The sequence below is a fragment of the Lepidochelys kempii genome, chromosome 1 (genome assembly GCF_965140265.1).
Source record: "Lepidochelys kempii isolate rLepKem1 chromosome 1, rLepKem1.hap2, whole genome shotgun sequence".
Taxonomy (NCBI): Eukaryota; Metazoa; Chordata; order Testudines; family Cheloniidae; genus Lepidochelys; species Lepidochelys kempii.
The window spans coordinates 21,278,708-21,300,765 of record NC_133256.1 but is presented as its reverse complement, the minus strand read 5'-3'; the positions used below and the strand labels follow the sequence as shown (position 1 = coordinate 21,300,765).

The following is a 22,058-nucleotide window of genomic DNA, read 5'->3' as shown; positions in this document are numbered from 1 at the left end:
AGGGAAAGATGGTTTTATGTTTTTATTTAAACCTTTCAGATTGCCTTTTACGGTAGTAAAAAGGTACAAGCCAAGTCTGACTTCTTAAAAATCTGTGCATTTCTCTTTAAATAAGTAGTGTATATGACAGTATAAACTGTCATTTCAGTACAAAACATTGTGAAATCAGCATTATGATCTTCCATGTAATGTGCCACCACACTGCTCAGAAAACCTTCTGCAACACAAAAAAAAAACAAAAACAAGAGCCTTACTGTGTTTGTGTGTCCTTAGTATCAAACTACTGTGTATTTGCCAGGAGTCAAGATAGTTCATTTGCAGTAACTTGGATGACCCCAACATACCCAATATATAGCTATAAAAAGGGAAGCAGATAGGTCCATCTGTGTCTTAGTAGAAATATGAAAGATCTGCTTCAGCTACAGTAAGGTAGTAAACCAATCAGATAGTGCAATGGCATTGCACTATCTCCAACTAGGCTGGGTTTTTTTATAGTCGAGTGCTTTTTTAAATTCCAAGTACCAACTGCTCTTCACTTGTCTCCAGTCTCTGGCCACCTCCATCAAAGTTGTTGCCAGTAAAAATCCTAGAAATTAGACATGATGCATACTAATGCCCTGGAGGTCAGTGCAGCCAATATATATTGACCATCTAACTAGGTCTAGTAAAACGTAATATTTGGGGTCTTCAGTGATTTGCATAGAAACTAATTAAACTGGGCAAGGTTTAGAGTTCATTTCTTTGCCCTTTAAACCAGTGTTTCTCAAATCATGACCTTCAAGCACTGAAAATATTTAAAGAAAAATCCCCCACTCCCTGCACACCTTTACTTTTCAAGGCCAAGTATTCTGTCAAGCTCTCAAGCACACAGATATTAGATAGGCTTGTTATATTGATATTCTTTTAACTCAATTTTATAGTAACCGCCGGGGTGAGTGTGTGAACTTTTTTTACTTCAAATACCGATTTGCCATTTTGAAACAGTTGAGAAGCACAAGGAGGAGATGCTAGTCCCAATTTAGGACTGGGTTACACATAGCTGTTCAAGAGGTTGCTGTAGCTGTGCCATTAATAGTAACACAATTTAAGTTCAACGCTTTTGGAGGAGGAAAGGTACCAGGAAACTTATGTGATGTCAGTACTTTGCCTCTATGACAGGCAGAGGATAAGAATCATCAATTTTCATCATGGTAAAAGTTAAACAGCAGGATGCCTCAAGGTTCTGTGTTAAGACTGGAGTATATTGTGTAGTACATTTCACAATGAAAAGAGTGTGAACGGTATGGTGGCAAGACTTGCAGATGACACAATTTAATTAAGTAAAGACTGAAGAAAACTGAGTAACATCAGAGGGGCCTAACAAAGCTAAGCAAATGGACAAAACAATGGCAAATGAAACTCAATGTTGACAAATGCAAAGTTATTCACATAGAAATAGTGTGAACTACATATGCCTAACTGTTTTCTAAATTAGCTTTGAAACTTGGGGAAAAGATTTGGGTATCATTGTGGACAGCTTAGTGAAGACCTCTTTATGTGCAGCAATGGTCAAAAAAGCCAACGGTATCCGGATACATTAAACAGTGGGATGAGAAATGATGTGGAAAATATTACATCATTGTGTAAGTCAATGGTATTCCCTTAGCTGGACTTATTACTACGTTCAGTTCTGGTCAGTGCTTTGCAAAAAGGATATTGCAGTAATGGAGGGTGGGGTGGGGAGCATACAGAGATGGGCAATAAGAATTAGACATGGAAACACTAGTAAAACATAGTAATGGAGTGAAAAAAAGATTGTTTAGAGATGAAGAGGGGGCATGATAATTAAAGAAAATACTGGAGCATATAGAGAAGAGAGATAGGCACTACTGTTTACCCTTTCTCATAAGCACAAGGGAACATTCAATGAAACTGAAAGGTGACATATTTAAAACCATAAAAGCAAAATGCATTCCGGCAATGTACAGCTGACCTGTGGAACTCATTGCCATAAGATCACTGTCAAGACTTTAGCAGGATTCAAAGAAGGAGTAGACTTCAGTATGTTAACAAGAATATCCAGAATTCTAATAGTAAAATTTTTTAAGAAGCCCAGGAGTTTTGGAAGAGACATAATCCAACTTCTAATAGTGGGGTTCAGGAAACAACTCTGTTTGTGGGCAAGTTATTCCATAACTGCCTTGTTCCATGATATTTTGTACCTTACCCTGCAACAGTTGATACTGACCACTACCGGAGACAGGATACTGGGGTAGGTGGACCACTGGTCTGATCTAGTGTGGCATTTCCCATCTTCCTGTGTTGTAAATGACCCAAGCACTTTATATCAGCAAAAGTGCACATTACTGTGGGGTAAATATAAGGAGAGAACATACACCATTGGCGAAGAGGAGGGTTTGTGATAAATATAAGCTATACTTGAAAACTAATAAGGATTTAACTGCTCGACAATGTCAATGTCTGGGAATCCAGAAAAGAGATTTTAGTTACTACTGCTACTAGAACTTGTAGGTCCTTAGCCCTTTCCAGTAAAAAGAAATGTTCTAGAATTCCTGCTTCTACAGGGGAATACTTCATCATAAGCGTTTAGAGCCAGCATTTTAAAAAGTACCTTTAAATTACTAAAAACGTTGTCTGGTCTTGTCTATGCAGAAAAAAGATGCAGATTTAATTAAATTGGCTTAGATACTGATTTAGTTAAATCAGTGCAATCCTCTTTAGTAGTGGACACTTGGTTCAATTTGAGAGAGCCGCTATTGACTAAGCCCTGGTCTACACTACGAGTTTAGGTCAAATTTAGCAATGTTAGGTTGATTTAACCCTGCACCTGTCCACACGACTAAGCCATTTTAGTCGACTTAAAGGGCTCTTAAAATCGATTTTTGTACTCCTCCCCGATGAGGGGATTAGCGCTAAAATCAACATCGCTGGGTCAAATTTGGGGTAGTGTGGATGCAATTTGACGGTATTGGCCACTGGGAGCTATCCCAGAGTGCTCCCTTGTGACCGCTCTGGACAGCACTTTCAACTCGGATGCACTAGCCAGGTACACAGGAAAAGCCCCAGGAGCTTTTAAATTTCATTTCCTGTTTGGCCAGCATGGTGACCTCAGCAGCACAGGTGACCATGCAGTCCCAGAATCGCAGAAGAGCTCCAGCATGGACCAAACGGGAGGACCTGGATCTGATTGCTGTATGGGCAGATGAATCCGTGCTATCAAAACTCCATTCCAAAAGACGTAATGCCTATATATATATATGCCAAAATCTCCAAGGGCAAATGCAAGGTGTTTACAATGCTCACAACTGTAGCAGTGATCGAAGCGGGCTCCCAGTTGCAGTGCTATGGCATATGCACGGGCAATCCAGGAAAAAGGGCAAGAAATGATTGTCTGCCGTTGCTTTCACGGAGGGAGGGAGGGAATGGTTACTGACAACATGTACCAAAACCACCCGCGGCTAGCTTGTCCCTTATCTCAATTTTTTTTAATTAATAAAGAAAGAATGCATGGTTTCAAAACAATAGTTACTTTATTTCGAAGGGGGGAGGGTGGTTGGCTTACAGGGAATTAAAATCAACAGAGGGGGTAGGTTTGCATCAAGGAGAAAAACACAACTGTCACACCGTAGCCTGAAACTGGTTTTCAAAGTCTCTCTGATGCGCAGCGCGTCCTGCTGTGCTCTTCTAATCAGTGTCTGGCTGCTCAGAATCGGATGCCAGACGATTTGCCTCAACTTCTCACCCCGCCATAAACGTCTCCCCCTTACTCTCACAGATATTATGGAGCACACAGCAAGCAGCAAAAATGAGGAACAGCGCCAGCGAACTTTTAAACGTCCAAATGCTCATTCTACCACCATTCTGCACTTGCTCAGCCTATAGTTGAACTGCTCCTTACTACTGTCCAGGCTTCATGAGCAATGGGAGCAAGGGGTAGGTTGGGGTAGGTGCGACTGCGCGGTGCTGCTGGCTGGGAGAGCAGCCTGAGGCAGAAGCCTCCAGCTCGCAGGAGATCAGGATAGCAGAGTTGCAGCGGAAGCGGTGGAGCGAGCAAAACACCGTTGATGAGGACGGCTAGCAGTCCTACTGCACCGTCTGCTGTAGAGTTGCAGCGGAAGCGGTGGAGCTGTTCACCATTGATACAAAGGCACCCAGGAGCTGGTGCTGTGTGGCCAAGGCAAAAGAGCAAGAGCCCTGGAGCTGTTACATGTGGAATGTGTGGCTGCAAGATTTCTTCACCAGTGACAAAGGACAGGAATATGATGCACCTAAAATCTAAAAAGGCCCACATGTTTGCCAGAGTCACTACCCTTGATAACAGAACGTCAATGATTGCATTGGCTACTTGGATCACAGCAGCCCCCATAGTAGACTTGCCCGCAACAGTAGTGGTGATGGTGAGCTGAGCGAGCTCCCGCTTGCAGTGCTGTGGCGTCTGCGCAGTTAACCCAGGAAAAAAGCTGTGAAACGATTGTCTGCTGTTGCTTTCACAGAGGGAGGGGCGACTGATGACATGTACCCAAAACTACCTGTGACAATGTTTTTGCCCCATCAGGCATTGGGAGCTCAACCCAGAATTCCAATGGGCGACGGAGACTGAGAACTGTGGGATAGCTACCCATAGTGCACCGCTCCAGAAGTAGATGCTAGCCACGGTACTGTGGATGTGCTCTGCCAACTTACTGTGCTTAGTGGGGATGCACGCAATTGACTGTATAAAATCGCTTCTGAAAAATCGACTTCTATAAAATCAACCTAATTTTGTAGTGTAGACATACCCTTAGTTTATCTGTAAGGTATAAACTTAATCGACATTTTATAAAACACACTTGAAACCAAATAAGTGTCCACTGTGCAAGAGGTCTGCACTGATTCTGATTTATAAACCAATGTAGTCAAATAGTACAATTTACCATTTAGGCCTTGGCTACATAGAAATGTTAATACTATGGTCTATTACTAAACCCTATTCTGTTCAACTTGCACTGGAGTTTAGAACAGGGAGAGAGCTCTAATGAAATATAGGCTGCTAGTATTTTGTTCACAGCCACAAATACAGTTGGTCAATGTGCAGATTGTAAAACTAGATGTCACTGCTTTCCCTGTGGTGGCTGTGCCTGGCCATAGGGAATTCCTGAATTCTAACCCTGCTGCTGACATTGCTATTGTGACAATGAGCAAGCCTTGTAATCTCTTTGCCTTGGTTTCCCTAGCTCTACAATGGGAAGAATACTAGCCTCTCTCTCAGGGGTGGGTGTAAGTAGGCCTAATGTTTGTAAAGTGCTTTGAAGGAGAAAATCTCTATGTAAGTGTGAAGTATTGTGAACTTGGTTGACCCTCCACCCAGAAATGTTCCCTTTACCAAGTGTAGGGTAACACCTAGCTTGTTTCCACGTTACACATACCATCGAACAGGTCTTCAGCTTCCCATGCAACCAAATGTTTGGTTTTAATAATCCATTTCTGTCTAGAATGCCTTTTTTAGATCCCTCCCCCTTTCATTACATTTTCACCTTTCATATTCTGTCATGCTGAGACCTTTTTTCTTTCTTTCCCTCTCTCTGTCGTCTTCTCTACCAGCTGTCTGCAGCATCCAGTCCTTCCAGTCAGAGTCCTCACAGAGCCTCAGGAAAGGATCCCTTTGCAGAGCTCTCTCTCCAGGATTTCTTGTAAAACAACTTAGGTATTGCTCACTATTCTGGGGAGATGGTGGTTTTTATAAAGTGAAAGATCATTTAAAGAGACAGTTCTGTTTCCTTTTTATATTTTTTTGGAAACAGATATAGTTCTGTAGTGGTATTCATTAATACACTAAACAAATTAGTGTCGCACTGGGGGCATTGTGGAAGTACCCAACTGATTGATGTACTCCTGGTAGGTGCTTTGTTCGACATGACCTATTTTCACTGCATGTACTATAAGGGCAAAACCAGGAAGAATCAGTTACAAAACACATCACATTTGACGCTTGCCAGGAGCTCCCTAATCTTGCAGAACTTTTTTTTCTTGGAGCTTACAGAGCCAGTTAATTATATATGTTAGACCCACATTATTGTTGAAGGAGTTTTATAGTATATGACTGGAAATCGTGAATAACATGGTTTCTTCTTCAAGTGATAGTCCCTATTGTATTCCACTGAGGGGTTATATGCACGTGCCATGCACTCAGTGTCAGAACTTCTGAAAGTAGTACTGTTCGGCGATCCACACATGTGCCCTCTGCCAACTCGTGGTCTTGCCTGAGACCGTAAAGGATACGGTGTGTCACCAACATTTCCAGTTCCCTCTCACCGCCGCATGGTCCAAGTCAGAGCTTCTGCTCCTGTTGTCTTTGTGATGCACTTTTCAAAACTATCCTTGGTACTCTTAGTAGTTTAGATTTCTTAGTTGTTGTGCATTTACTTTTTGTTTTCTGTTCAATTCTTCCTTTTGTACCAGATTTAGGACTTGGGATGCAGCTTCAGCAATGTTTCCTGTCAAACTTTTCCCTCCCCCCACCTCCAGTACTCGAGCCTGGGTATGGGATTATGCCGAAGATGCCAGCATTCAAAACCTGTGCTTCCTGCCCTTGCTCATTTTCCATCAGCAACGAGCATCAGCACTGTTCGTACTGCTTGGAGGAAGCCCACATCGTGTTGAGGTGCAGTATCTGCCTCTCCTTTCCTGCTTGTACTTGGGGAAAACTGGACTCTCCATCTCAGGAAACACCTTATGGAGTCTGCCATAGGATTGACGACAGATCCTGGCCAGGGGACGAAGAGTGCCTCCTCTGCCACAGAACCCCCATCAGGCTCTGTAGTACCAGTGCTAGGGACCTCATGCCGGGGCCTAGATGTGAACAAAGGAAGCAAGCACATAAGCATGGCAGTAAGTCTTCCTCCAAATCTAAGAAGGATTCAGCACCATCCATGAGTTCTGGCCATGAAGGATCCATGTCTCACAAGAACAAGAAATGGCCGCCCTGATCACTGGATCCATAAGTACCGATCATAGACCCGGCAACTCTGCCACTGTCCTGCAAACCATCCATCTCCAGGCACTTGCTCCCAATACTGATTCCTCCAGCGGAATGGATGCATTGACCCCATGGAGACTCAGAGGCACTCTGGGTCCCCACGAGTTATTCGCACTGAAGGGACTTCCATGTTCACGACCACCAATCAAGTCACGAAGTCGAAGGGTCCCTTCACCTGTTATGCTCCTGCTGACTCCCATTCTGACAGTCCTGATTGCACCACCATTTGGTGAGGTGTCTGACTCCTGATTCGGATGATACGGATGTCCAACACAGTCCACCACTCCCATTCCAGAAGCGTGACTAGCGGAAACTTCCAATGGCAATGCGTTACCCGCAGAGTTTTTGGCATTGTCTCAGGCTACACAACAGTAGGGTCAACCAGGTTGGCCGTACTGGTGCTCATGGCCACAATATTCACCCTCCGAACAGTCCCACTCGGTCAGGGAGTACTCCCCCACTTCACCACCACAATCCTTATCAAGTAGGCGCTCCAACATAGCTCTGGATGATACACTGATTAGCCCGACTCTAACAGTATTGGTGGATCTGAAGAGGCATCCCTCATCTTCCCAGGATGCATCTGCCTCTTCGTTCCCCTTCTCCCCTCCAGATGATTATCGCCAGTTCCAAGAATTGCTGCAGAAAATAGCTAACACTCTACAGATTCCCTTAGATGAAGTACAAGCCTGTCAACACCACCAGCTTGACATCTTGCACAGTTCGGTACCGGCGGGAGTGCCCTTGCCAATCAACGCTATCCTCCAACCAGTGCACAAAGTATGACACACCTTGGCCATGTGTCCACCCATCCCAGAGGGGGCTGACAAGAGATACTGTGTCCCCACCAAAGGGTCAGAGTTCCTGTTTTCTCATCCTCCACCAAACTCATTTGTTATCCAGGCAGCCTCAGAACATTTCAAACACCACCCCCCACTCCACCCCATCCAATACAGCGGGTAAGAGAATGGACCTTATGGGCAGAAAAGTCTTCTTGGCCGACTCCAGTTTCATATTTCAAACTACTTAGCCTTGATGGCCAAATATGATTTCATGAACTATGGGCGATTGGCACAGTTTGCAGAGAAACTACCATCACAGGATCGCAATCAATTCTAGGCAGTGTTGGAGGAAGGCAAGTTACTCACCAGATCTATGCTTCAACAGTGGACTCCACAGACACGGCCTCCTATGTCTTGGCAACAGGGATCATCATGAGGAGGGAATCCTGATTACACTCCTCTGGCTTCCCCAGGGAGGTGCAAAACACTACAGAAGACCTCCCATTTGACTATCGCACCTCTTCAGTCAGAAGACAGACAAGTCCCTACACTCCCTAAAGGACTCTAGAGCCACTCTAAGATCTCTGGGCATCTACACAAAAGCACCCAAGAGGAAATTCCACCACCCGCACCAATCATATAATTACGGGGCTCCACAGCTATACCACCAGTGTACCTATAAGCTTCCTCAAAAGCACCCTCAGGTCCACAGCCCTTTCAGCCTACATCGACCATCCAGCCATCAGTGCAGTACACCCAAACATCACATAAACAGTATTTGAGTGTCCTTAGCTGTCAGCCACTCCATACACCAATGCCCATTTCATGTATTCTCTTCGGGGGGCACCTCAAACTTTTCCTGCCAGCATGGAAAACCATAACAGTGGACAAATGGATCCTAGATATTATCCAGAGCGACTGTCATAGAATTTACAGCAACACCTCTATCTCACTGCCCTCCTTGATCTGCGTGCATGAAACACACAGAATGACCTCCTTCAACTAGAGGTAGACTCCCTATCGCAGAGGAGAGCTGTGGAGCTAATCCCCTACTCCTTTCAAAGAACAGGATTCTACTCAAACTAGTTCCTAATCCCCAAAAAGACTGGAGGGTGAAGACCAATATTTGATCTCTGCCTCAAGCGTTCGATTTCCAAACTAAGATTTTGTATGGTCACACTTGCCTTTTTCTAAGGAGGGAATGATGGTTGCATCTTATTGATAGATATGCAAGATGCCTACTTCCATATCGATATACACCCAACCCTCAGAAGGTTCCTGAGGTTCAAGGTGGGGACTTGGCATCTTCAATACAGGGTCCTACTGTTGGGACTTTCCACTGCCCCATGAGTATTCACAAAAGTTTTCTTGGCAATGGCAGCTCATCTCGGACATCAAGGGATCCTTGTTTTCCCCTCTCTAGATGACTGGCTGGTAGCAGCACTGTACAAAGAAGCAGCCCAGGAGTCGACATCCCAACTGCTTCTACTCCTCCCTGGGGGCCAGTGTCAACGACAAAAAATCAACTTTAAACCCTATGCAATCCCCGGAGTTCATAAGAGCTCTCATAAAATGCGACCTCTGCCTAAGCTTATCTACCAAGGGAAAGATTCCAGACAAGGACAGAATTAATCACTTTGGTATCCTCCACGCATGGCAGCCTGTACATACGTCACATCCTTTGCTTGTCCGCACCTGCACTGCCTTCAGCCGTGGCTGCGAAGGGTCTGCTCCCCCATGCATCAATCCACATGCACACTGCTCCACATGCCATCACAAGATTTCTCCTCACTCTGGTGGTGGATGAACCCACTACAAGTCTGATCAGGGATGAGCTTCCTCCCATCCTTGCCCACCATGACAATCATATGACGCATCCCTCACAGGCTGGGGCACCCACATCCGCGATTGCACAACACAAGGCACCTGGATAGCATGAAAGTTCAGGATGCATATGAACCTATTGGAACTCCAGGCAGTATGCAAAGCTTGCCAGGTGTTCCTGCCAACCATCTGAAACCAACATATTCTTGTCATGTCAGGACCACCACCACCACAGTCTTCTACATAAACAAACAAGGGGGAACAAGATCCGAGCCCTGTGTGTGGAAGCTATACACCTTTGGGTATGGTGCATCACACACCATATTCTTTTGACAGCAGCCTACCTATCGGGCACCCAGAATGTGATTGCCGATGCTCCCAGCGGAAACTTTGCAACCAACCACAAATGGGAGTTGCATGACTCTGTAATCATGGACATCTTTGACCAATGAGGAATCCTGGTGAGGGATCTTTTTGCACCCCATAACAATACCAAATGTGCCCAATATTGTTGGAGGGGAGGAGTTGGAATTCCATCACAGGGGGACACCTAGTCCTCAATTGCTTGGACTAGACGAATTATGCCTTCCCCCCCTTACTGCAAGTGATCCACAGGATCAAACAGCAGAAGGCAACAACCATCTTGACAGTCTCATTCTGGCCTCACCAATTGTGGCATCTGCTCCTCTGAATATCGAAGCACCCTCCAATCACACTTTGAACATTCCCAGAGCTGCTGACTCAACACAATGGCAGACTCAGACACCCCACTCACACACTCTTCACCTCTTGGCTTGGTTTTTGGATGGACACCTCCACTAGTGCGGGAATGCTCTGTGGCAGTACGAGATGTCCTCTCAAGCAGCAGGAAGGAGTCCACAAGGTGCTTGTATCGAGCCAAGTGGATGTTTCACTTCCTGGGCTACCAAACAGGGCCTTGTCCCTGAAGCAGAGGGCATCCTATTACTCCTGGAATATTTCCTTTATCTGAAGGACTCAGGACTGACTGTCAGTTCCATTAGGAAAAAAGAAAAGGAGTACTTGTGGCACCTTAGAGACTAACAAATTTATTTGAGCATAAGCTTTCGTGAGCTACAGCTCACTTCATTGGATGCACATTTTCCACTGCATGCATCCGATGAAGTGAGCTGTAGCTCACGAAAGCTTATGCTCAAATAAATTTGTTAGTCTCTAAGATGCCACAAGTCCTCCTTTTCTTTTTGCGAATACAGACTAACACGGCTGCTACTCTGAGTTCCATTAGGGTGCATGCAGCTGCCATAGGCACCTTTCATCTGCTGGTCATTCAGTCTTTACCCACCCTTTAACTGTGTGGTTCTGGAAGGGTCTCCTGCGAAAATACCATCCTATTCAACCTTTCGCTCCCAATAGGACCTTAACCTAGTCCTCACCTTGCTGATCACCATCTTCAAACCTATGCTTGCTATCTCTCCTTTCCATGAAAGTCGCCTTCCTCATCGCCATTTCATCGGCTAGGAGGGTTAGGAAACTGGGGGCCATGATGGCTAATCCCCTTCACCACTTTTCATAAAGACAAGGTCTCTTTACAATTCCACCCCAAGTTCCTTCTGAAGGTGGTTTCCCAATTCCACGTCACTCAACCCATACACTTACCTACCTTTTTCCCCAAACCTCATGCCTTGAACAAGGAAAGAGGGCTTCACTTGTTAGATGTTTGAAGGGCATTCACTTTTTATCTTGAGCAAACAAAGCTCTTTCAGAAATTTCCCAGGTTTTTTGTTGCCATAGGGGAGAGAATGAAAGGACAAGCCATTTCCATCCAGAGAATTTTCAAGTGGGTCTGAGGGTGCATTATGCGCTTCTATCATGCAATTCCGCCTGAAAGGATTTGAGCCCATTGCATGAGAGTGTAAGCATCAACTACAGCTACACTCCACAATGTGCCTCTCGCAAACATATGCAAGGTGGCCACGTGGAGTTCGGTACACACTTTTTTTGACGCACTATGCTCTAGTGCATGATTCTGCGACAGATGCTTTATTCGGAGCAGCAATCGTCCATTCCACAGGCTCCTCGCATCATCCTACGACATAAGTACTGCTTGTTAATCACCCTCAGTGGAGTACAATAGGGACCATCACTTGAAGAAAAGGTTACTTATATGTAACTGAATGTTCTTCGAGATGTGTGGTCCCTGTCTGTATTTGAAACCCACCCTCCTTCCCCTTCAGTAGCTCTGCAGTAGAGAAGGAACTAGAGATGCCAGCAGCCCATCATGCCCTTTATCACCTGGGGGAAGACCATGAGGCTACACAGGGCACGTGCGCAGACTGCCGAACAGTACTATCAAAAGCTTTGGCTCCAGGCATATGGCGCATGCACATAACCAGTCAGTGGAATATGGATGGGGACCATGCATCTCAAAGAACATTCAGTTCCAGGTAAGTAACCTCAGGTTGTTTTGGCTGAGGTGTAACTCCAAAAACAGTGATTCACAGAAATTATGCTCAAGCAGTGCAGTTACAAAGCTTGCTGAAACACATGAATACTAATTTTGCTTCTGTCCATTGGAAACACAATATGATTCTCCCTGTTTTGAGCTCTTTCCTTACTGACTGCTGACAGCATGCATACCAAATCTCCTGACTGAAGAATCAGGGACAATTGTGCTCATTGAGCAGAGACTATCTGGCAATTATTTCAGTAGGAAAATTTGTGCATCTGTGTTTTTGCAACAGGCATACAAAATTGTCTTATGAGTATCTACCATCTGTGGCATACAATCTAATTGACCATCCTCACCATGATGAGAGAACTGAACTATTTATCTGCTATGGGGAAAGAGATACTACACCCGCTGGCTGTTTCTATACAATAAATGGCATTGGAGTTTTCTTTTGCATCAACAGTGACGTTAATGTGTCTGCTTTAAATGTTTTTAAAGATTTATATAATTAAATGTGTGTGCAAATATAAACTACTTTGGAAACATTACCCTTTAAAAGTATTGATTTTAGTGTGCATAACCTAGGGAAAACTGAATGCTGTCTTTCTAGAGTAAAGAGAAATAGGAATTTGAGCTTTTCCTTTCATGTCTTAGCGTTAGATTAGTTTCTTACAATGCTTGGGCAGTGACAATTTTGTGATGACTACTTCATTTTTCTGATCTTTTGGATAAACAGTCTAACCAATCCACAGTAACACTACAGAGAGTGCGTACTTGGAAAGAAATCCCAAGGGCTTGTATACATCTTCATTCTTGTTGTAAATTTTTATTTTGATCAGCATCTTTAGAACTTTTATTTCTGATAGTCTGGATGTGGAGGACTTTCCATGTCCAACACATTTAAAGGGATCAGAGACCTTTATTTCTAAGTAAGTCTCATTATATTGAGTAAAGAAAAGTAAACTTTGAATGTTTTTTGTCTTTCCAGATACAGTTTATGTAATCATGCCAGATGGAAGAGAAAGGAACAGCTCCAAAAAGACACGTATCAACAGCAAACCCCTACTTCCAGCAAAATCCAAATTGCTGTATTTTAACTCCTCTTCCTTTAAAATGATGCAGGAAAATCATGAAGGCCCACAAAGGAAACTGGGACAACTCTTTAGGGAAGTGTCAATACACGATATAAAGCCAAGAATTCCCCTAATTTAAGATGTTTTTTTCTGGTGACTAACGCGTCAGTACTTTCAACTCCTATTAGTATCCATAATCAGTAACATACTAAGAGAAGCTCTTATTCTGAAATCGTAAGATTTGTATTTGGAAATGCTGTGGGCAATGAAGATGAGTGTCCTTTACCATAACTCAAAACAAGATTTTCTTCGGGGGATCAGATCCTAACTCTTAATTCTGCAGTTATCTTTTCTTCAGTCCTCACAAATGTAGACACAGCAATGAAAATTAACTTTTCTTTTAAAAAAAATTATATATTCAGTTTGCAGTAGACATTCCTTATGTATTGTTTGTATTTATTTATGATTATCAATTTAAGTAACATTAATATTGTATCAAACTCCTTATGAAAATGAGTATGGATGTATACAGTATGTCTGATTTTTATCCACAAGAATGATTTTGATTCAGAATGCTTTTCAGCTGACACATAGAGAGCACTAACTATTTTAAAGGCCTGAATCTTATGAATTCTCAGTCTGTATGGGAATTAGGGAAGTTATAAAATGCATTAATCCTTATAGTCAATTCTGTGCCGAGGGTTTTGCAAGGGAACAGTTAACTGACCAGGAGAAACACTACATTTTTAATTCAGCATTAGTGCGTTGGGAAGGAACTTTATTGCTTTGTGCTTGGCATGTCATCATTTTAGATTTGACATCAGGCCCTTCCAGAATGAATGTGAGGAATTGCTTTCACTTTAAGACTTTCCTTTTCTTTAAACACTCTAGGAGGTATTATGTGAAAAAAGCCTTGATTTTCATTTGGCTAGTGCCATGTTTATGATCATGTACCTTTAAAAAAAAAAATGGGGGGGGAAGTAGGATCTTTACAAATGACGACTAGCAAGAATTTAGTTAATGAGGAATTAAAGCAGCACTGTTGATCGGTGCTTTGCGTAAATACATAGTTAACTTTTGGGTGGAAAGGGGCCTTCAGAAGGATAGTCAATGATATGAAAGCAATTCTGTACATGAATTAAGCATACTTGCTGCATTGTCTCTGCAGATTCTATTTTTGTTTAAAATATTAAAATGTATGTTAGCAAAAATGGGTGGATTTTCAAATAAAATGCAGCTTCCACAGACCTTTTTGTTACAGTATGAAAGTATGAGGTGCTTTTTTCTTTTTGCCTCTTAAAATGGGCAAGAATTACTACTTTCTTTCCTTACAATACCAAATCTGTTTAATTACATGCATATTACATGTTAGGAAGTGCACCAATCTGAATGCCTAGATTTTTATACTGCGCCTCTCCCCATGGTGGTACAGCACCTTCGTTTTATTGAAGTGAGCGAATTCAGACTCTCACCAAGAGCTGGATCTATTACTTGAAATCATTGGTGTCCGGTGTCCCCTAACATTCTCAAAATGCTTAGAGCAGGCAACTTGATGCTTGTAACTGGGAAACAGAAAGAAACATGAACAGGCTTACACCAGTTTCCCTTACACAACTACCTCAAATGTTCCAGACTTGGGCCATGGCTGACAAGCTAGAAGCATCTTGCTGACTATGGAGACAAAGTTCCCATCATGAAAGCAAAGGACTTACTCGAAGTCTAGGAAGAATGATATAAGCGCCTGTTCATAATGAGGGGAACCTAGTAGGGCTGTTTTCAGCTATTCTGAGGTTTGCCCTGATGTTCAAATCTTGACCTTATATTGGCCCACATTGTAAAATGGCTAGTACACAAGTAACTTTAAGGGACTCTGTCTAAAGAAACGTGTGAACGGGGCTGAGCCAGTATTGTTCTGTTAGTATGCAAAATGGACATATTGCCTGTATTGGTTGGTAAAAGGTTTTGAATCTTCAGTATTCCCTACTAATGCTCTTCTCCCAGGCTGCTACCTTCTACTTCAGAGATTCATTTGAAAAGTCTATAGCCCTTTGTTGGTTGCAAACAACCTTTAAAATGAAGTGTCTGATGTGGTGATGGCCTTGTTTTATAAGTAGGGCCCTACCAAATTCATGGCCATGAAATATGGTCTCCTGCCATGAAATCTGGCTATTGTGGGGGGGTTGCAATATAGCCACCCTTACTTCTGCGCTGCCTTCAGAGCTGGGTGGCCGGAGAGCAGTGGTTGCTGGACAGGCACCCAACTCTGAAGGCAGTGCCACCAGCAGCAGTGCAGAAGTGAGGGTGGCATGGGATGTGGGGGAGCAGGGCACCCTGGTCATCCTCCGTCACACACACACAGAGCCAGCCCAAAGTCCCTTTAACTTCTGAGCACTGGAGAGGAGCAGAGCTGGGGGCTCCTACCCTGTGCCAGGCTCAGGCTGCTAGTCCTGGCCAGGCTGTGGAGGGATGGGACTTCCTTTTCCCTTGCATTGGCTGCTCCCAGGGCTGGGTCAGACCCATCTCTGGTGCTGGCACAGAAGGGTGGCAATACTGCAAACACACACTAGCCTTGCAACTCCCCCTCCCCCCGTAGTCAGGACCTCCACAGTTACAACACTGAAATTTCAGATTTTAAAAATCCTATGACTATTACATTTACCAAAATGGACTTGATTTGGCAGGACCCTATTTATAAGAGTACGCCTTGATTGCCAATAAAAGGTATGTTAATGCGGGTTGGCTAACGTGCTAGCTGACAGGTTAAAATAGCAGTGAAGACATAGCAACTTGCCTTAAGGTTAGCAGCTCCAGTTCAACCCCAGGCTGCCCCTACAGGCTTTAACTCTAGCTGCTCATCTCAGTCCCATGTGGCTGCTCTCCTTCAGGAGTAACCTGTTCTCATATCCATGGGCTGTGTTAAGCTGGGAGTTCTAAGGCACCTAAGTGAGTTGCTCAACCCACGGTACTTTTCAATGAAAGTTGAGTACCTCATTCCCATAGGCTGGATTGTTTTATTTGTCAGAGCAGGAACTCCTGCTGCAGAGCTGCCGCCTTCTTGCTGTTCTGTACATCTGATTCAGCAAGCCGTGGAGGGGATGATTGTGTTGTTACAGAGGGCTCTGATTCCTTGTAGAAACTGATCAGACTACTTGAAAAAAAGTAAAAGCAGCGTGCAAACCCAGGAAAAAAATGTTAAAGAAACAACCTTAGGGTATATATTAGACAATAAAAGGAGTCAGAGCAATGGAGCTTTTCCTTTAAGTTATTCTGGCTAAAGTCATCACAAGAATCTGTCACTGGTGTAAATTTGAGAAATAAATATTGGACATTGCATGTATTTTCTAAAAACTCAAATGTACCAAACACCCAAGGTGGGTAATACATCTAAAGGTCTTGCTGCTATGAAAACGCAGTCATTAGGGAACAGAAATCACAGGGATGTATAAAATACTGGTTTAAGTATGGCAATATTGCATGCAACAGATTGTCACTGATAGCTTGAAAACTGTCCCCCCCGGAAGCACAGAATCACTAACTTCTTTCAGAATAAACAAATATTAATCATATCAGAAGGCCCCTGAGGCCCACCACACAGATAGCTGCTGCTCCTCCCCCAAGCTGTTAGCAAGGGAAAAGATGTTAAGCCAACAGACCTGAAGACCTTTTGCTCCAGGTGCCCCCTCTCCCCCCCACCGCCCCGAACCAAATAAGAAAAGTAGAAGCAAGGGCAATGCCAGCCAAGAAGAGCCTGTTCTTCAGAGGTCATTGCTGGGCAGAAGAGGATGGAAGCAGGATCGGGATGGTACCTGGGAGACATGAGTTAATTACAGCTTGGGAAGCCATGGGGAAAAGGCTGAAAGGGGAGCTGGAACCCAAAAAATAAAAGAACATGCCATGAATTTTCAAAGAAAACAGTTAATGGCTCTGCAATCATATCAGCCAACTCCCTCAGCATCCTCGGATGCATTAGATCTGGCCCCATGGACTTGTGCACATCCAGCTTTTCTAAAATATTTAGGTAACTTTCTTTGGAGATAGCTGTGATGTCCGTGGCAATAGCCTACCATGTTCTTATTCAGTATTAAAAAGCACTTTCAAAAGATGAGTGAACACTAGTTCCATTATACAGACTGGGAGGGCCAGGTTAAGTGACTTGCCCAAATAAGTAGCAGAACTGAGACTCGAAGTGAGGTCCCTTGCCTCACTCTCTCTCTTGGGCCAATGATAATAAAATCCTTCCACCTCTTGACACAAAGATGAAGAGTCTGGAACTCTACAGCAAACTCTTTCCTGGAGCGAGACAGACCCTACTATAATCTGATACCAAAGACAGTGCGGCTGAAGTATTTTAATAAATACAACTGAGTTTGAGTTATTCTTATGAAGAACTTCTATCCTGCTGATGATGTTATATATCGTGACTTTTCAAACTTCCTTTCACAGCATGGACCTCCCCCCTCACACCCATTCATTCACAACTGCCTGCCTTCCCCATGGCACCTACAACAGTTGCTCATGAAATACTAGGTAAGTATTTGTATTTTTAGCAGCTTGCTACATTTTAACCACTGGAAATAAGAGCTGGCACCAGCCTGCTCTCCACGCAGCACCAGCGAACAGTCCATGGACCACCCTGGAAGAGCTGCTGCTGTTGACTATATAAAGCTAGACAGTACCACGCGGTCAATATACATTTACTAATATAACGCTGTAAAAGGTATAGTTATAGTGCTACAGCATGTACTCTAGACTACCATATGCTAGAGTCACTGGCCACTCACCAGTTGGTGAGGTTCTCTGAAAAGTGACATTATGGTGTTCCCAACTGATGGGCTCTCGGTGACTTCCTGTAGATTAAACCTTGAGTCCATGTCAGGCTGGGTTCTTTCTGGCTCCACCACCATCCATAGAGTCTGCAATCAGCAGTGGGTAAGCAGTTGTGATGGCCTAGGTCTTGGCCAACAAGTCAGGCACTGAACAGGAGACTTCCAGGGCTAAAAGCATGAGTCTCCATAACTTGAACTAAAGAGCCAGACTTTGCAACAACTCCTACCCTCTGTAGGTGGGGAACACGACACACAGCCCAGTGAGTTACTCGACCATGCTAATAATTCATAAACCAGAATAGAAGGCAGCTTGCTGTCCCAGAGCTGCACTGGCTGTACAGAGCAAACAGGAGTAAGTAGGAGCTAGTTTTACTTGCGAAAGTGAGCAGATATGCTGAGCAAAATGATGCCATTTTTAGTCACCTCAGACTAGAACTGCATTTGTGGAGTGAAGCTACCTTCCATTCTAACCATAGGTCTGGAGCCTCTCTCTGCTTCAGTGACACCATAAGCTCCATACATTTTCATGGAGACACTAGCATAAAGCTGGAATAACCGGTGAAGCACATTCCTGAGCCAAACCAACACACCTGCAATTTCCATGTGTGTTTTTTATTTTCTGGAAAGTTTGAAGCTGATTGAACAGAGAGATGAGGCTGCAGTGACTGAGATCTCACTTGTATGTCACCGACAAACTTTTCCTTAGTATCTCTTCATCCTAACCCCAGGATGGCTTTGCCTAGAAACTCTTCCAAAACTGGGGCCTTTGCCAAGGAATCCTGCTTTCAATTATAGTTCTGGTGGGGACTGTTGGCAGTGTCCATGAATTATAGCTCCAATACAGAGTTTGAACTCTTCATTGTCTTGATGAGGAAAGAGCTGCAGTAGGGAACCACCTGTGGGGCTGGTCGCTTAGAACTAGAGCCACATTGGAGGGCAGAAGTGTTCATGCTGGCCATGAGGGGGCCAAGAAGTGAGAGACACAGACAGACACAGGAGAGTAGAGGGAAGGAAAGAAAACCCATCTAGTGTTCCAGAAATTGCTCGCTTAATAACAAGCCCCGCTGTAGCACTCTGGCGTCGTCTCTTACTGTGGTGGTAAAAGCATGAGGCAAGGAGCTGCATGGTGGGATGGCAACTGGTCCACGGACAGGGTGGGAGGATCCCACAGGAGTGGGCTCTTCAGCATTAATTCCTGTCACTGAGTAATTCCTACAGGAGAGGCATTATCAGGCAACCCACAGCACAGAGCTGGAATTAAGGTGATAAACAGCACTCACAGGAAATCGTTTAAGAGTTTTTACAAAACTACAAATCCTAGTCTGGGAATTCCACGTTATGGTTAAACAAAAATATGGCATTGCATCATGAGATTCACCCAAACTCCCTTAGTTCTGCCCCATAGCACCAATTACAGAGGAACCAAAAGCAAGTGCCAAGCCCGTCTTCAAACAATGCCCCTCTTCAACACCTCCACAACTCAGAATGCTGAGCCATGAGCTAATCTTGCCCCTGTTGATAGTTTGTGCTACTGTAGCTTTTTAATCAATTTGCTTCTGTCTTTGCATCACTTTGGAAACTACTGCTCCTTTTTGTGTTTTTACACCTTCCCCTGAAAGTGGCCACATTCAGAACCCCTACTGGGGACAAGTCCCAAAATACATAGGGTTGGCCATATAAAAGTGTTTCTGCAGTGTTACCCAACACAACTATCATATCTGAGACTAAAGACCTTGGAAAAGCCAGACCAAAAATGAAATAAGTGATTGATAGACACTCCTGGGGTGGTGAAGATTAACACTTACATAAACCAGATGTATAGCCATGTAATCCACAACTGCTTGGCTCAACAGGAAAATTATACAAAGAGGATTCAAGCCTGAGCACTCTGGCTGCAATCCAATTAAGCACATGCTTAAGGGCTTTGCTGGATGGGGGTCAAAATACTTAGCACTTTGCAGAACTGCACTCAAAGAGGATTTTAGTGGATTCAAGATGTTTACACTTCCAGCCTATTAGCTTTAGTCCTTATCAAAACTGCATTAAAATGTGCCTATTTATTTGATACTCGGTGGACTGGGGGAAGGTCAGCAGTGGGAGGAGGGCGGAGTTCAGGTAATTTGGGTGATGTCCATGCTTCCTAATTATTGTACCCTTAACTTTGAATTGCCAGACTACCCTTTGCTGCCCTGGTGAGAGGTTTGTGTGTTGGGATGTGAGCTGGGTTGGGGCAACACCTGACAGAGAGTCCCGGTTATCAGCTGCCCGCTGCAGCGAGGACAAGCCTACAGCTGAGCAGGGCACATGAGTGGAGAACAGACTAGGTCACAGAGGGCTCAGGGCTTGCTGCGAGAAGGTAAATTGCTTTGGTTCTGTTCCTGTAATTTAAGAGGAAAGCCTGTCTAACTTAGCTGGTCATGGAGTGTAAGATTAGATGAGACTGAATATGCATACAGGCTGTTTGTTGTTTTAAAAGCCCTTTTTTTTCCAACGTTTTGTTCCAACTACTAAACAAACATACTTTGTTCTAATCAGGCTGTTGGCTCCTGAAGAAAGGAAACACAGATGCCCGAAGCCCAGTCAGGCCTGCAGGGCGATAGGGGTTGGTAGACAGGAGGTACAGTACCCAGGTCCTTCTCAAAGAGCAGAAAAATCAGTAAGGCTATGTCTACACGAGAGACCTTACAGTGGCACAGCTGTACCAATGCACTGTACCACTGTAAGATCCCTCTATGCTGAGAGGAGAGAGCTCTCCCCTAGACATAATTAATCCACCCCCAACGAGCTGTCGGCAGGAGCGCTCATGCCGGTGAAACATCTGTTGCTCGGGGGGGTGCAATATTCACACCCATGAGCTACGTAAGTTTTGCTGACATAAGTGGCTGTGTAGACATAGCCTATGGCACTCAGAGTGAGCAAGGAGACAGATACACAACCAGCCTCATAACCATGACAGGTCTGAACAATATGCCCAGCATGTTTTAAAATCCTTTAACTGAAGAATAGATACATTTTTAAATCCACTTTCTGGTGTTGCAGTTTAATTTCATGCCATGTATTAAAATGTGTCTGATCTTTTGATTTACAGAGGTGAAAAGAAAATCATTCAAGCAAATATTTTGGCAATAGTTTGGATTATTCTCAACATACTGTACATTGCTTAAACCGAGTAAATACTTAGCAGTTTCCACATTTTATGTCAGCCTTCGTTTATTGGTTTGTAATGTCTAATCAAACTAGAAATCTGCATCTGGGAGACTGCAAGTATGGACCATAGAAGTAAAATATTGACCCTGATCCTGCATTAGCTACACCCCATCCACATTAGTGGGAGTTTGCACTGCAAAAGGAATGTGCAGGTTCATGCCCTCAGTCTGTAGTACTAGAGAAAGAAACCTTTATATGAGCCATCTAGAGACATTCCTGTTAATGCATCCAGCTATTTAAATTATCTAATATTTAAATCTAATGCTTTAGGTACTTAAGAAAAGAGCTTCCATAAAGCATTGTGTCACAGATTACCTGGAAAACAGATCAAAGATTTAATGAACTGCAAATTACATTTCTAAATGAGCAACATAAATTAGTCTATTTTTAAGCAACCAGGATCTTTTGTTCCTAAGTAAATACAGATTTGATCATGCGGTATGTGATGTGGCCCTCTGATTTATAGGTATCAAAACTGTCTTCAAACTGGCATTTGCTTGACATTTCTCTCACTTCTTCATGAATAGGCATGGCTCTTCCCACTACACTCATCAGTTTCGTCCCCAGGGGACCCAGTTTTGAGTATTCCTGGAGTTGCAGAAGAGAGAGGGAATATTGTTGTTCATCAGCAATTGCATAACAAAAGAGAGGCACTTCAGAAGATGACTGTTTTCCTTTTCAAAGAGACTTCCTCAAGGGGTTCCGTGTTCAACAATTTCCATATCAAATGTGCAAAAAGAAAAGGAGTACTTGTGGCACCTTAGAGACTAACCAATTTATTTGAGCATAAGCTTTCGTGAACTACAGCTCACTTCATCGGATGCATACTGTGGAAAGTGTAAAAGATCTTTTTATACACACAAAGCATGAAAAAATGGGTGTTTACCACTACAAAAGGTTTTC

General features: G+C 43.7%; 2 protein-coding genes across 19 annotated transcripts in view; one reads left to right on the top strand and one right to left on the bottom strand.

Annotated features, from left to right (window-relative positions):
- PICALM (phosphatidylinositol binding clathrin assembly protein) overlaps positions 1 to 14,382 on the top strand; it is a 118,761-nt gene extending 104,379 nt beyond the window's left edge. For 13 of the 16 annotated variants that reach the window (XM_073336452.1, XM_073336431.1, XM_073336408.1 and 10 more), the window contains 2 exons: positions 5,581 to 5,683; positions 13,038 to 13,123. In XM_073336452.1, the coding sequence (XP_073192553.1) occupies positions 5,581 to 5,673 (93 nt within the window). In that variant the 3' untranslated portion in view covers positions 5,674 to 5,683; positions 13,038 to 13,123. Of the gene's footprint in view, positions 1 to 5,580; positions 5,684 to 13,037 lie in introns of all 16 variants that reach the window. The other 3 variants (XM_073336480.1, XM_073336461.1, XM_073336348.1) reach the window with 3 other exon arrangements.
- A 1,778-nt stretch (positions 14,383 to 16,160) lies between these two features.
- The window catches only part of CCDC83 (coiled-coil domain containing 83), a 53,124-nt gene continuing 47,226 nt past the window's right edge, over positions 16,161 to 22,058 (bottom strand). For 2 of the 3 annotated variants that reach the window (XM_073336529.1, XM_073336536.1), the window contains one exon: positions 20,975 to 21,743. In XM_073336529.1, coding sequence (XP_073192630.1) covers positions 21,567 to 21,743 — 177 coding nt within the window. In that variant the 3' untranslated portion in view covers positions 20,975 to 21,566. Of the gene's footprint in view, positions 16,271 to 20,974; positions 21,744 to 22,058 lie in introns of those variants that run through there. The other variant, XM_073336539.1, reaches the window with a different exon arrangement.